Consider the following 13,310-nt stretch of genomic DNA (forward strand, 5'->3'; position numbering starts at 1 on the left):
CTGAAATTGTAATCTTCATTCGCAGGTTTTTCTTTTCTCTCCCTCTCTCAACCAAATGAATAGCATCTTTGCCAATCTTACTGCTTTATCCTGCCTGGTTCAATAACTATTTGATTGAATTAATACCGAGGTTAAAAATAATTTGAAAAAGAAAAACAAAGCTGGAAGACTAACATTGATCTCAAGCCTTATAGTAAAACTACAATAATCAAGACCATGTGTACTGGCATATGGACAGATAAACAGATCAATGGAACAGCATGGATTCCAGAAACAGACCCACATATAAATGGACAACAGATTTTCTACAAAGATACAAATTCAAAAGAAACAGTCTTTTCAACAAACAGTGCTAAAACTGGATATCTATATGCAAAATAAATATATGTACGTGTACACATACATACAAATCTTCACACCTCACCATATACAAAAATTAACTCAAAGTGTATCATAAACCTATTAGAAAACATTTGGGACCTTGGGTTAATTAAGCAAAGATTCCTTAGCATGATCCATTAAAAAAAAAAATTGAGGGGCACCTGGCTAGCTCAGCCAACAGAGCATGTGACTCTTGATCTCTGGGTTGTAAGTTCAAGCCCCATGTGGGGTGTAGAGATTACTTAAAAATAAAATCTTTTTAAATTAATTAATCAATTAATTTAATAAAAATAAAAATTGATAAATTGGATCTCATCAAAATTTAAAACCTCTGTTCTTTCTAAAGGGACTGTTAAAAAAAAAAAAAAAACATGAAAAGACAATGGGGCTCAGTCAGCTAAGCATCCAACTCTTGGTTTCGGTTTAGGTCATGATCTCAAGGTTCTGGGATCCAGCCCTGCATCAGGCTCTGCACTCAGAGGGGAGTCTGAAGAATCTGCTTGAGGATTCTCTTCCTCTCCCTCTCCCCCTCTCCCCACTCATGGGTGTATGGGTGTATGGGTGTGTGTGTGTGTGTGTGTGTGTGTGTGTGAAATACATAAATAAATATTTAAAAAGGGGGGGGCACCTGCGTGGTTCAGTTGGTTAAGCATCGGTCTGCCTTTGGCTCAGGTCATAACTTCAGGGTCCTGGGATGGAGTCCTGAACCCTGTTCCCTGCTTAGAAAAGAGTCTGCTTCTCCCTCACCCTCTTGCTCACCACCCCCACCTATGCCTGTGCACTCTCTCTCTCAAATAAATAAAATCTTAAAAAAAAAAAAAAAAAGATGGAAGACAAACCACAGACTAAGAGAAAATATTTGCAATTCTGATAAAGGACTTGTTTCCTGAATGAAGAATTCTTTTTTTTTTTTTAAGATTTTATTTATTTATTTGACAGAGCAAGAGAGAGCAGAAGCATGGAGGGAGAGGGAGAAGCAGGCTCCCTGCTGAGCAGAGTCTGACCCAAGGGTTCAGATCCCTTTACTTGAGATCATGATCTGAGCCAAAGACAGATCCTTAACTGACTGAGCCACCCGGGTGGCCCTGGAATAAAGAATTCTTGAATCTCAATTGAAAAAAAAAAAAAAAAACTGAATAAAAATGGGGGAAAATATTTGATCAAATAGACATGTCACCAAAGAAAATATACAGATGGCAAATAAGCATATGAAAAGATGATCAACATCATTAGTCACCAAGGAAAATATGAATTAAAACTACAATGAGGGGGTGCCTAGGTGGCTCTGTCCGTTAAGCATCTGCCTTCAGCTCAGATCATGATCCCAGCATCCTGGGATCAAGCCCCACGTCAGGCTACCTGCTCAAGGGGAGTCTGCTTCTCCCTCTCCTCCCCACTTGTGCTCTCTGTTGCCATCTCTCCCTTTTTGTCAAATAAATAAGTAAAATCTTTTAAAAAAATAAAAAATGAAAACGACAATGAGGGGTGCCTGGGTGGCTCAGTCAGTTAAGTGTCTGTCTTCAGCTCAGGTCATGATCTCAGGGTCTTTACATCTGGCCCTCTGCTCAGCAGGGAGTTTGCTTCTCCCCTGCCCCTGCCCCCATCGCTCATACACATGAGCACTTGCTCTCTCTCTCAAATAAATTTTAAAAAATCTTTAAAAAAGAAAACTACAATGAGATACCATGACAGATCCACTAGAATGGCTAAAATTTAGAAATTGACCATACCAAGTGTTGTTAAAGGTGTGGAGTAACTAGAACTCTAATATGCTACTAGTAGGAATATAAATGGTATAACTACTTTGGAAAAGTTTGGCAATTTCTGAAGAAGTTAAATATGCATTAACTAGATGAGTTAGCCATTCCCCCAAGAGGTATTTTGGTAAATACCTCTTGTTGTACAAACATTCACAGCAGCTCTATTTGTGACAGCCAAACTCCAGAACATTCCAAATGTTTCCATCAACAGGTGGATGGATAAACAAATGGTAGTACACCCATACGATGGGATATTACCAAGCAATAAAAAGAAATGAACTTTTTGATACATACTACAACATGATGAATCTCAACATAACTATGCTGAGTATATGACACCAGACATAAAATTCCATTTATATAAAATTCTAAGATTTGTAAACTAAGGTGTAGTGACAGAAAGCAGAACAGTGGTCCCCTGACAAGGAAGGGATTTAAAAAGTCACAAGGAAACATCATACAGGGTGATGAACATGTTCATTATCTTCACGATGATGATGGTTTCATGACTATGTGCATGTATCCAAACATCAAATTGTATGCTTAAATATATGTAATCTAATGCATGTCATTTATACCTCAATAAAGCGGTTAAAGGGGCGCCTGGGTGGCTCAGTGGGTTAAGCCTCTGCCTTCAGCTCAGGTCATGATCTCAGGGTCCTGGGATTGAGCCCTACATCTGGCTCTTTGCTTAGCAGGGAGCCTGCTTCCCCCTCTCTCTCTGCCTGCCTCACTGCCTACTTGTGATCTCTCTGTCAAATAAGTAAATAAAATCTTCTTTAAAAAAAACCTGGTTAAAAATAATAAAACAGACCTGCAATCTGAAAATATAATAAATAATTTCCAATTACATGTGTTATGTTCACAAGCTGACTTTTTAGGTGGCACGCATTTCTTTCCAATAACATAAGAGGGCCAGAGAAACGGAATGATCTTTGCCACTTGCAGCTTTGGCCATACCCCCAACTTCTCCAATTCTACACTAACAAGCTGGACAATGTAGGGTCTATTACTACTAGGCCCCTTCTCCACTCCCAACCCCCAGTCTTTTTGTCTCCTAAAGAAGCAGATCCTTACTTGTCTGGAACAGCAGACACAAGGAACAAAAGGTTCAATGACTATTTGACAGATTAAAGAATAGACAACTGTTTTATTTAAAAGCTCCCTAAAGAATTAGAACATTTGAGGCTATACACTGTTCCTCTGAAATGCAGTTCTATATTACCCAGATTTGTAAGCACTTGGCCAGGAGACCTGTCCAAATCACTCACTTCCTAAGAGGTTTTGGTTTTGTTTTCTCTCCCTCTTTTCATCCCACAAATAAATAATTTGCAGGTGTATTTTGAGAAGACATTCCCAGTATTTTGAAAATTCTCTCAAATAACCCCAACAGCTTGAAACAGTTTTTCCAATGTCTAAGACAGTGACCATAGCAAGCCAATAAAGGAAAAGACCAAACAATGGGTCTTAATGTGTGAATCGTATATAGAGTGGCAATACAAAATAACAGGATCATTTTCTGAAAACAATAGGTCACACTGAAGTTCAACAACAAAATAAGGCTTACAAATGATTAACAATAGTTATAAAATAATAATAGCAACATGGTGATTAAACAGTGGGGATTCTGGCTCCACCACTTATTGGTTCAGTGACTTCAGGCAAGCTGCCTAACTTCTGAAAATCAGTTTACTCATCTTTAGAACCAGGATAATAGAAAGAAGAAGAAGAATTCCTCTTCTCATAGGGTTACAGTGAGAATTAAATGTGTTTGACTTACAGTAAGAGCTAAATAAACATTAGCTATTAGAAGTATTATTACCTTGAACCTGCAAAGGATCTCATTAATTCACTAATCCTCCTTTGACTCTTAGGTGCAAAACCCTGTCATTTATTAGCATGAAACTTCTGAGCCTCAGTTTCCACATCCGTAAAACGGGGGCGATTAATGTTACCTGACTTTCGAGGCTGTGGTTGAGGATTAGCTAACAAGAGATAGGGCTCCCTTCCCTCCCATCTCCCAAAGCGAAGACCGCGGAGGAAGGAAATACTTCTAATAGCAGCAGATACAGTCAGTTTTTCCATTTCTGACACGTGAGGGGGGGGAACGGAGGTGCAAAGAGCCACATAAAGGGGTCAAGTTCCCGAGTGAAGCCCCCAAACGCACGCGGGAGGCAGAGTGAGTGACCCAGAGCGGCTCGACTGCCGGGGGCCGGGCCCCGCGCAACTCCCTCCTCTCCCCTCCCGCGTCCCGAGCCGAGGAGCCTCCCCAAGTGAGCGGGGTTATTTCGGAATCACCATGAGGCAATTCTCATGAGGCAATGGGTCAGGAATGCGGCGCCGAGCCGGGCCGCTGGCGTCCGCGGTTCCCTGGGCGGCTCTACCTGCCCGCGTCCTGACGGGCATCCCCAGGGCTGCGGGAGCCGGAACTCGGGGAGGCAGGAAATGAATGGGGACCCGAGAGGTGGGGGCGCGGTGGCGCCGGGCCCCCGGCCCCGGGAGAACGAGAAGTTGGGAGGGAGACTGCCCCCCGCGACCCTGAGCGGGAGTCCGAAGCCCGGCCGGGGCGCCCCCTCCCGGGCGGGGCTGATCGAACGCGGCGGGGGCCGGGCCGAGGCCCGGGCCGGGCCCTCGGGGCTCCTCACCTCCGCGATGTCATGTTCCTCCCGCCCTCCGGCTCCGCGACGGACCCGCTCCTTGCTCAGGCTCTGCTGGGCCCGGTCACATCGGGCTGGCCCGAGGGAGGCCCGCTCGGGACCGGACAGGGAGGCAGAGCCAGCCGGCCGCGCGCAGACCCCCCTCCAGGCCTGGGGATCCCGGAGACTGTGCAGCCGCCCCCCAAGCTCGGTTCGCTCCTCCTCCTCCCCCGCCTATCCCCACCGGCGCTGCCGTGACGTCACCCCGCGCGACGCCCGCCGCCACTTCCTGCTCCCACTCCGCCCGAGACTGAGCGGCGGCTGCTAATGGCAGTTCATAGTCTCCGTGGAGCCGCCGCGACGCAGTTAGCAAAGCACTTGCACCCTCCTTTAGACCCGGGCTGCAAGGCGCGCGCGCGACGCCCTCACTACTGACCGCATTCCCACGAAGCGATTGCATTCGCTCCCACCGTGTCAATTTTCATCCCTGCCCTGAGAGCCAAATCGAATTTCATTCATTTTATTCCACCATCTCCGCTCCACTTTTCAGCTGTGTAACCTTAGGCAAGTTCCTGAGCGTCAATTGTTGAGTCTCTGCGCTTCAGTGTTCTCCATTTCTTCATTTCTGTAAAGTGAACATGGTAATTGTATTCTTTTCATAAGATTATTATGGGGATTAAATATGCAAAATGCTTAGAACTCGGCCTGACCTATTTAATAAGTCCTTTGTGATTGTTATCTGGATTATCATGATAATTAAACATCTGTTGAATGTTTTCTTTCTGGTAGGCACTGTTTAAAACTATGGGGATACAAAAAACCACAATGGGGATACTGTAGTGAACTGAAGGCTAAAACAGTCAAGAAAATACTGTATTTCCGTCTTCCTTTCTTTTCCCCATACCCTTTTATAGTATCACTTTTTAAAGATTTTTATTTATTTATTTTAGAGAGAGAGAATACCAAGTAGATTCCTTGCTGAGCCCATCAAGGGGCTGGATCCCACAACCATGAGATCATGGCCTGAGCAGAAACCATTCTCCTGTTCTATGAAGGAGTTCAAAACCTGTAGCATTAAATGAAAACTTTGGTGGGCACTCCACCAAGAGTGGATGCTCCACTGACTGCCCTATCACCAGGTATCCCTTATCTTTTTTTTAAGATTTATTTATTTATTTGAGAGAGAAAGAGGCAGAAGAAGAGAGAGAGAGAGAATCTCAAGCTGACTCCATGCTGAGTGGTGGACTCCACTGGAGAGTCAGTCTCCCAACCCTAGTCTAAGCCAGGAGTTGGAGCTTAATCCACTGCACCATCCAGGCACCCCTATATTTCATCTTCGGTAGAGTAGTTAGGTAAGTCTTCACTGAGGATCACAATCTGTGTACAGATCTGATCCTAGAGTAGTCAGTGGGAATGACTCTGGCAAATAGCATTTCAAGCATAGGGAGAGGCAAGTGCAAAAGCCCTGAGGCAGGAGGCTGCCTCCTGTATTCCAGAAAATATGACAAGCTCTCTGACTGGAGCGCAGAAGGCCGTGGGAGGGGTGAAGGGAGACCAGTAGAAGATGAGGTGAGAACAGAATAGAGATGATCTGGGGTCCTATAGAAATGGAGGGCCATTGAAAGATTTTTAGCAAAGAAGGAATATAATCTGTGTTTTAAAATTAAAAGTAATAAAGTAAGGGTACTCTGGGAGAATCAGATCAAGAGAGCAAGTCTGAAAACAGACTAGTTCAGAATACTGTAATATTCCAGACTAGAGATGATGGTGGCTCAGACCAGAATGAGAAGCTAGAGCCTTTACCTGATGAATGTCCTTGTGATTCATTTAAAGGCCACAGATCTAGTAAGTGGCAGAGTCAGAATTCGAACCCACATCTACGTAGCTCCAGAATCTTTATTTTTATTTCCTCCCAATGCTCCCCACCTCATTCCTGAAAAGAGAACTCTAACACTCTGATATAAGGTGCTGACTTCCTAAGCCTTGGTGATACCAAAAAAAAAAAAAAAATCCTGACAAAATGTATCGTTAATATATGTCAGTTTAATTTAGATAATAGACCTTCAACAAGCAGTTGCCTACCCTGTTTCTTTCCAGACCCCCTAAAAGTCCTGGCCCTCTAGATGACTCAAACAACACTGACTGATGTTAGACCCGCAGGCTTGCCCTTTCTAACCCATTCTCCACCAAATAAAAAGAGTAATCTAAAGTGCAAAAGTAGTCACCCCCTGCATTGAATACTTCAATGGCTACTTATTGCTCTTAGGATGAAATCATAAAAAAATTTTAAGAACTCAGTCTGGTCCCTCACTTACCTCACCAGCCCCTCTTCCCAGGACTCTGTGACCCAGCCATGCTGAGTGACCTTCAGTTCCCCTCAATATATGAAGCTCTCTTGCAGCTCAGTATCTTTACACAATCTACTCCCTCTCCCTGGAGGTTTCTTTCTCACCTCCTTCCTCATGAACTCTAATCTATGTCTCTGATCTCAGACTAGAAGTCATCTCCTCTGGGATAGGAAGACTTACCTGATTTTCCCAGTCCAGGTTAGATGGTCCCCAAGACACCTATCCTAGCTTAGAACCGAACACAGTCCACTATAAATCTAAGAAACAGTACTATGTGGGGGTTAAGTTCTTGATCTCCAAAGCTCAGCCTGCCTACTTGGCTATCCAGAGGAAAGTCACTTGACTTCTCTGTGTCTCAGTTTCCTTCTTGAAAAAATGGAGGGGTCCACATGTTACCACAGGTAGGTGGTGAAGCATGAAATATTTCCCCCTGGGGGCGCCTGGGTGGCTCATTTTGTTCAGTGTCTACCTTCGGCTCAGGTGATGATCCCAGGGTCCACCTGCTTGTGCATTTGCTCTCTTTCTGTCAAATAAATAAATAAAATCTTTTAAAAAGAGAGAGAGATATTTGCTATTTATGGAGTACTTAGCGCTGGCCACGTAAGTAGTTGCTAAATGCTGGTTATCGTTTGTCTCTTTTCCAAAGTAAACGGTGACCTCTTTGAATGCAGAAACCATTGCTTCCCCACTCTTTCCTATATTCTGTACAGGCTGCAGCAAGAATGATTTTTTGAGAGTACAAATCTAATCATGTCATTCTCCTATTCTATGAAGGAGTTCAAAACCTGTAGCATTAAATGAAAACCTTGCATTAGCACACTAGGCCCTTCTAAATATGAACAGTGCCTACCTGTTCAGCTTCATTTACTCCCACTCCCTCACATAATCTCAGAGTTTCCAAAGCCCTCTTGTTGTTTCTTGCATCCCTGTCTTCCTAAATTGAGTTCTTTCTGTCTGGAACACCCTTTAAGCCCATCTCCAGCTGGAAAACTAAGCATCAGGCAAGATTCAGCTCTAACTCAATCAGCTCCTCCAGGAAACATTCTCTGCACACACCCCTCAAACACTTCCTGAGAATAAAACAGAGGAACCCTGCCTATGCTTTAGGGGCGGCCTAGTCATCCCTCTAAAGCCCCTAACAGTTTAACATCGCTGTTGGTTGATTCTTCTGTCTCTTCCCCTAGATCATGGGTTCCTTTTAGAACAAAGTCATTGTCTTTTTTTTTTTAATATTTTATTCATTTACTTGAGAGAGAGAGAGAGAGAGCATGAGAGGGAAGAAGGTCAGAGGGAGAAGCAGACTCCCCATGGAGCTGGGAGCTGGACGTGGGACTCGATCCCGGCACTCCGGAATCATAACCTGAGCTGAAGGCAGTCGCTTAACCAACCGAGCCACCCAGGCGCCCCAAAGTCATTGTCTTCTTCTACTTTATTTTATATTATTTTTTTTTAAACAGGCTCCATGCCCAATGTGTGGCTTGAACTCACGACCCTGAGATCAAGAGTCACATGATCCATTGACTGAGCCAGCAAGGCCCCCCCTTCTTCATCTTTGTATGCCTAGAGTCTAGTACAGTGCCTGGTTTAGAACAGGCTTATGAAATGTTCATTTAGGGGAAAAAAAAAGAGGTATTCATTGAGACATTTTTTTTATTTCTTTCTCAATCACAAAAGCAATACAAATTCCTTGCAACAAACTTTATAAAAACAGTAATTTTCCCTGCTTCTCATGTATGCATATTGCCAACTCAAACTCCCACCAGTGTTAATGGTCTGATATGTATTCTTTCACTTTTCTCTATACCTATACAAATACACACACGTATATCTCACACACACTCACATAAATAACATATATACAGATTTTGTCTTTTTTTACTTTTTTTAATTTAAATTCAACTAATTAATATAATGTATTATTGGTTTCAGAGGTGGAGGTCAGTGATTCATCAGTCTTATATAATACTCATTGCTCATTATATCACATGCCCTCCTTAATGACCATCACCCAGTTATCCCATCACTCCACCACCACCCCATCCAGCAACCCTCAATTTGTTTCCTATGATTCAGAGTCTCTTACAGTTTTTCTCCCTCTCTGATTTAGTCACGTTTTATTTTTCCCTCCCTTCCTCTATGATCTTCTGTTTTGTTTCTTAAATTCCACATATCAGTGAGATCATATGATAATTGTCTTTCTCTGATTGACTTATTTCACTAGCACAATACCCTCTAGTTCCAAACACACACTTAAAAACAGCAAGATTTCTTTTTTTTTTTTTATGGCTGAGTAGTATTCATTCATATATATATATATATATATATATATATATCACATCTTACTAATCCATTCATCTGTCAATGGACATCTGGACTCTTTCCATAGTTTGACTATTATGGACATCACTGCTATAAACCTTGGGGTGCAGATGCCACTTCGGATCACTACATTTGTATCTTTGGGGTAAATACCAAGTAGTGCAATTGCTAGGTCATAGGGTAGCTCTATTTTCGACTTTTTGAGGAACCTCCATACTGTTTTCCAGAGTGGCTACACCAGCTTGCATTTCCACCAACAGTGTAAGAGGGTTGGTTCCCCTTTCTCCACATCCTTGCCAACATCTGTCCTTTCCTGACTTCTTAATTTTAGCCTTTCTGACTGGTGTGAGGTGGTATCTCATTGTGGTTTTGATTTGTATTTCACTGATGCTGAGTGATGTGGAGCACTTTTTCATGGGTCTGTTGGCCATCTGATTGTCTTCTTTGGAGAAATGTCTGTTCCTGTCTTCTGCCCATTTCTTGACTGGATTATTTGTTCTTTGGATGTTGAGTTGGAGAAGTTCTTCATAGATTTTAGATCCTAGCCCTCTATCGGATATGTTATTTGCAAATATCTTCTCCCATCTAGTTGGTTGTCTTTTGGTTTCGTCAACTGTTTCCTTTGCTGCCAAAGCTTTCTATCTTGATGAGGTCCCAATACTTCATTTTTGCCTTAGTTTCCCTTGCCTTTGGAGATGTGTCTAGCAAGAATTTGCTGTGGCCAAAGCCACAGAGGTTGCTATCTCTAGTCTCCCCTAGGATTTTGATGGATTCCTGTCTCACATTAAGGTCTCTCATCCATTTTAAGTCTGTTTTTGTGTATGGTGTAAGAAAATGGTCCAGTTTCCTTCTTCTGCATGTGGCTGTCCAATTTTCCCAACACCATTTGTTGAAGAGACTGTCTTTTTTTCCATTGGACATTCTTCTCCTGCTTAGTCTCAGATTAGTTGACCATAGAGTTGAAGGTCCATTTCTGGATTCTCTCTTCTGTTCCATTGATCTGTGTGTCTGTTTTTGTGCCAGTACTATACTGTCTTGATGATGACAGCTTTGTAATAGAGCTTAAAGTCTGGAATTGTGATGCCACCAGCTTCGCTTTTCTTTTTCAACATTCCTTTGGCTACTTGGGGTCTTTTCTGGTTCTATACAAATTTCAGGATTATTTGTCCCAGCTCTGTGAAAAAAGTTGATGGTATTTTGATAGGGATTGCATTGAACATGTGATCGCTCGAGGTAGCATAAACATTTTTAACAATATTTGTTCTTCCAATCCATGAGCATGGATGTTTTTCCATTTCTTTGTGTCTTCTCAATTTCTTTCATGACCGTTCTATAGTTATAAATCTGAGTACAGATCTTTTGCTTCTTTGGTTAAGTTTATTTCTAGGTTTCTTCCAGTTTGGGGTGCCATTGTAAATGGGATCAACTTCTTAATTTCTCTTTCTTCTGTCCCATGGTTATAGAAATGCAACTGATTTCTGTGCATTGATTTTATATCCTGCCACTTAGCTGAATTCCTGTATGAGTTTTATCAATTTTAGGGTGGAATCTTTTGGGTTTTCCACATAGAGCATTGAGTCATCTGCAGAGAGTGAGAGTTTGATTTCTTCTTTATAGATTCAGGTGCCTTTTATTTCTTTTTGTTGTCTGATTGCTGAGGCTAGGCCTTCTAGTACTATGTTGAACAGCAGTGGTGATAGTGGACATCCCTGCTGTGTTCCTGACCTTAGGGGAAAAGCTCTCAGTTTTTCCCTATTGAGGATGATACTGGCTGTGGGCATTTTGTATATGGCTTTTATGATACTGAGTCCTCTATCCCTACACTGTGAAGAGTTTTAACCAAGGAAAGATGGTGTCACATGCTTTGTCAAGTGCTTTTTCTGCATCTATTGAGAGGATCCTATATTTCTTGTCCTTTCTTTTATTTTGCTTAAAGATTTTATTTATTTAGGAGTGCTTGGGTGGCTTAGTCAGTTATGATCCCAGGTCATGATCCCAGTGTCCTGGGACTGAACCTCACATTGGGCTCCTTGCTCAGCAGTGAGCCTGTTTCTCCCTTTCCCACCCCACCTACTTGTGTACTCTCTCTCACTGTGTGTGTGTGTCTCTCTCTCTCTGTCAAATAAATAAATAAATAATCTTTTTTAATAAATAAATTTATATTTATAAATTTGTTTATTTTATTTAATATAAATTTATTATAAATTTATAAATAAATAAAAAATCTTTTTTAAAAGATTTTATTTATTTATTTATTTATTTAGTGGAGAGATAGAGAGCACAAGTAGATAGAGTGGCAGTCAGAGTGAGAGGGAGAAGCAGGTTCTCTGCTAAACAGAGACCCCGATGCAGGGCTCAATCCCAGGACCCTGGGGTCATGACCTGAACCAAAAACACCCACTTAACCAACTGAGCCACCCAGGCACTCCTTGTCCTTTCTTTTATTAATATGTTGTAGATTGATAGATGTTGAACCATCCTTGCAGTCCAGGAGTAAATCCTAATGGCTTCTATCTTGGTGAGAATGTTTACATCCATGGTCATCAGGAATCTTTGTCTGTAATTCTCTTTTTTGCTGGGGTCATTGTCTGGTTTTGGGATCAAGATAATGATGGCCTCGTAGAGAGAGTTTGGAAGTTTTCTTTCCATTACTGTTTTTTGGAACAGCTTTCTAACTATAGATACTAGTTCTTTAAATGTTTGGTAGAATTCCCCTGGGAAGCCATCTGGCCTTGGGCTCTTGTTTGTTGGGAGATTTTTGATGACTGCTTCAATTTCCTTGCTGGCTATCAGTCTGTTCAGATTTTTCTATTTCTTCCTGTCTCAGGTTTGGTGTTCATATGTCTCTAGGAATGCATCCATTTCTGCCAGATCACCTGATTTTTTGGCAAACAGTTGCTCATAATATGTTCTTGTATTGTTTGTATTTCTCTGGTTTGGTTCTGATCTCTCCTCTTTCATTTATGATTTTATTTATTCAGGTCCTTTCTCTTTTCTTTTTGATAAGTCCTGCCCGGCATTTATTAATCTTATTAATCATCCAAAGAACCAGCTCCTAGTCTCATTGATCCGTTCTATTGTTCTTTTGGTTTCTATTTCATTGATTTCTGCTCTAATCTTTATTAATTCTCTTCTCCTGCTGGGTTTAGGCTTTATTTGCTCTTTTTTCTCCAGCTCCTTTACATGTAAATTTAAGTTGTGTATTTGAGACCTTTCTTGTTTCTTGAGAAAGGCTTGTATTGCTATATACTACCCTCTTAGGACCACCTTTGCTACACCCCCAAAGGTTTTTGAACAGTCATGTTTTCATTTTCATTTGTTTCCATGAATTTTTTAATTCTTCTTTAATTCCCAGTTGGCCCATTCATTCTTTAGTAGGATGCTCTTTAACCTCCATGTATTTGAGTTCTTTCCAAATTTATTCTTGTGATTGAGTTCCAGTTTCAAAGCATTGTGCTCTGAAAATATGCAAGAGAATGGTCCCAATTTTTCATACTGGTTGAGACCTGATTTGTGACCTAGTATGTGATCTATTCTGGAGAATGTTCCATGTGCACTCGAGAAGAATGTGTATTCTGTTGCTTTAAGATGGAGTTTTCTGAATACATCTGTGAAGTCCTTCTGGCCCAGTGTGTCATTCAAAGCCCTTGTTTCTTTGTTGATCTTCTGCTTAGATGATCTGTCCATTGCAGTGGGAGGAGGGTGTTAAAGTCCCCCTACTATAATTGTATTATTATTAATGTGTTTCTTTAATTTTATTATTAATTGGCTTATAAATTGGCTGCTCTCATGTTAGGGGCATAAATATTTACAATTGTCAGATCTTCTAGTTGGATAGACCCTTTAATTATGATATAGTGTCCTTC

General features: G+C 41.7%; 1 protein-coding gene across 2 annotated transcripts in view; it reads right to left on the bottom strand.

The window, feature by feature from the left end:
• Positions 1 to 4,968, bottom strand: part of PTPN11 (protein tyrosine phosphatase non-receptor type 11) — a 77,103-nt gene extending 72,135 nt beyond the window's left edge. The window contains exon 1 of one of the 2 annotated variants that reach the window (XM_032876239.1): positions 4,787 to 4,968. In XM_032876239.1, coding sequence (XP_032732130.1) covers positions 4,787 to 4,800 — 14 coding nt within the window. In that variant the 5' untranslated portion in view covers positions 4,801 to 4,968. The remainder of the gene's footprint in view (positions 1 to 4,786) is intronic. The other variant, XM_032876240.1, reaches the window with a different exon arrangement.
• Positions 4,969 to 13,310: the final 8,342 nt, after the last annotated feature.

The sequence above is a fragment of the Lontra canadensis genome, unplaced genomic scaffold (genome assembly GCF_010015895.1).
Source record: "Lontra canadensis isolate GAN:19392208 unplaced genomic scaffold, GSC_riverotter_1.0 scaffold58, whole genome shotgun sequence".
NCBI classification, from domain to species: domain Eukaryota; kingdom Metazoa; phylum Chordata; class Mammalia; order Carnivora; family Mustelidae; genus Lontra; species Lontra canadensis.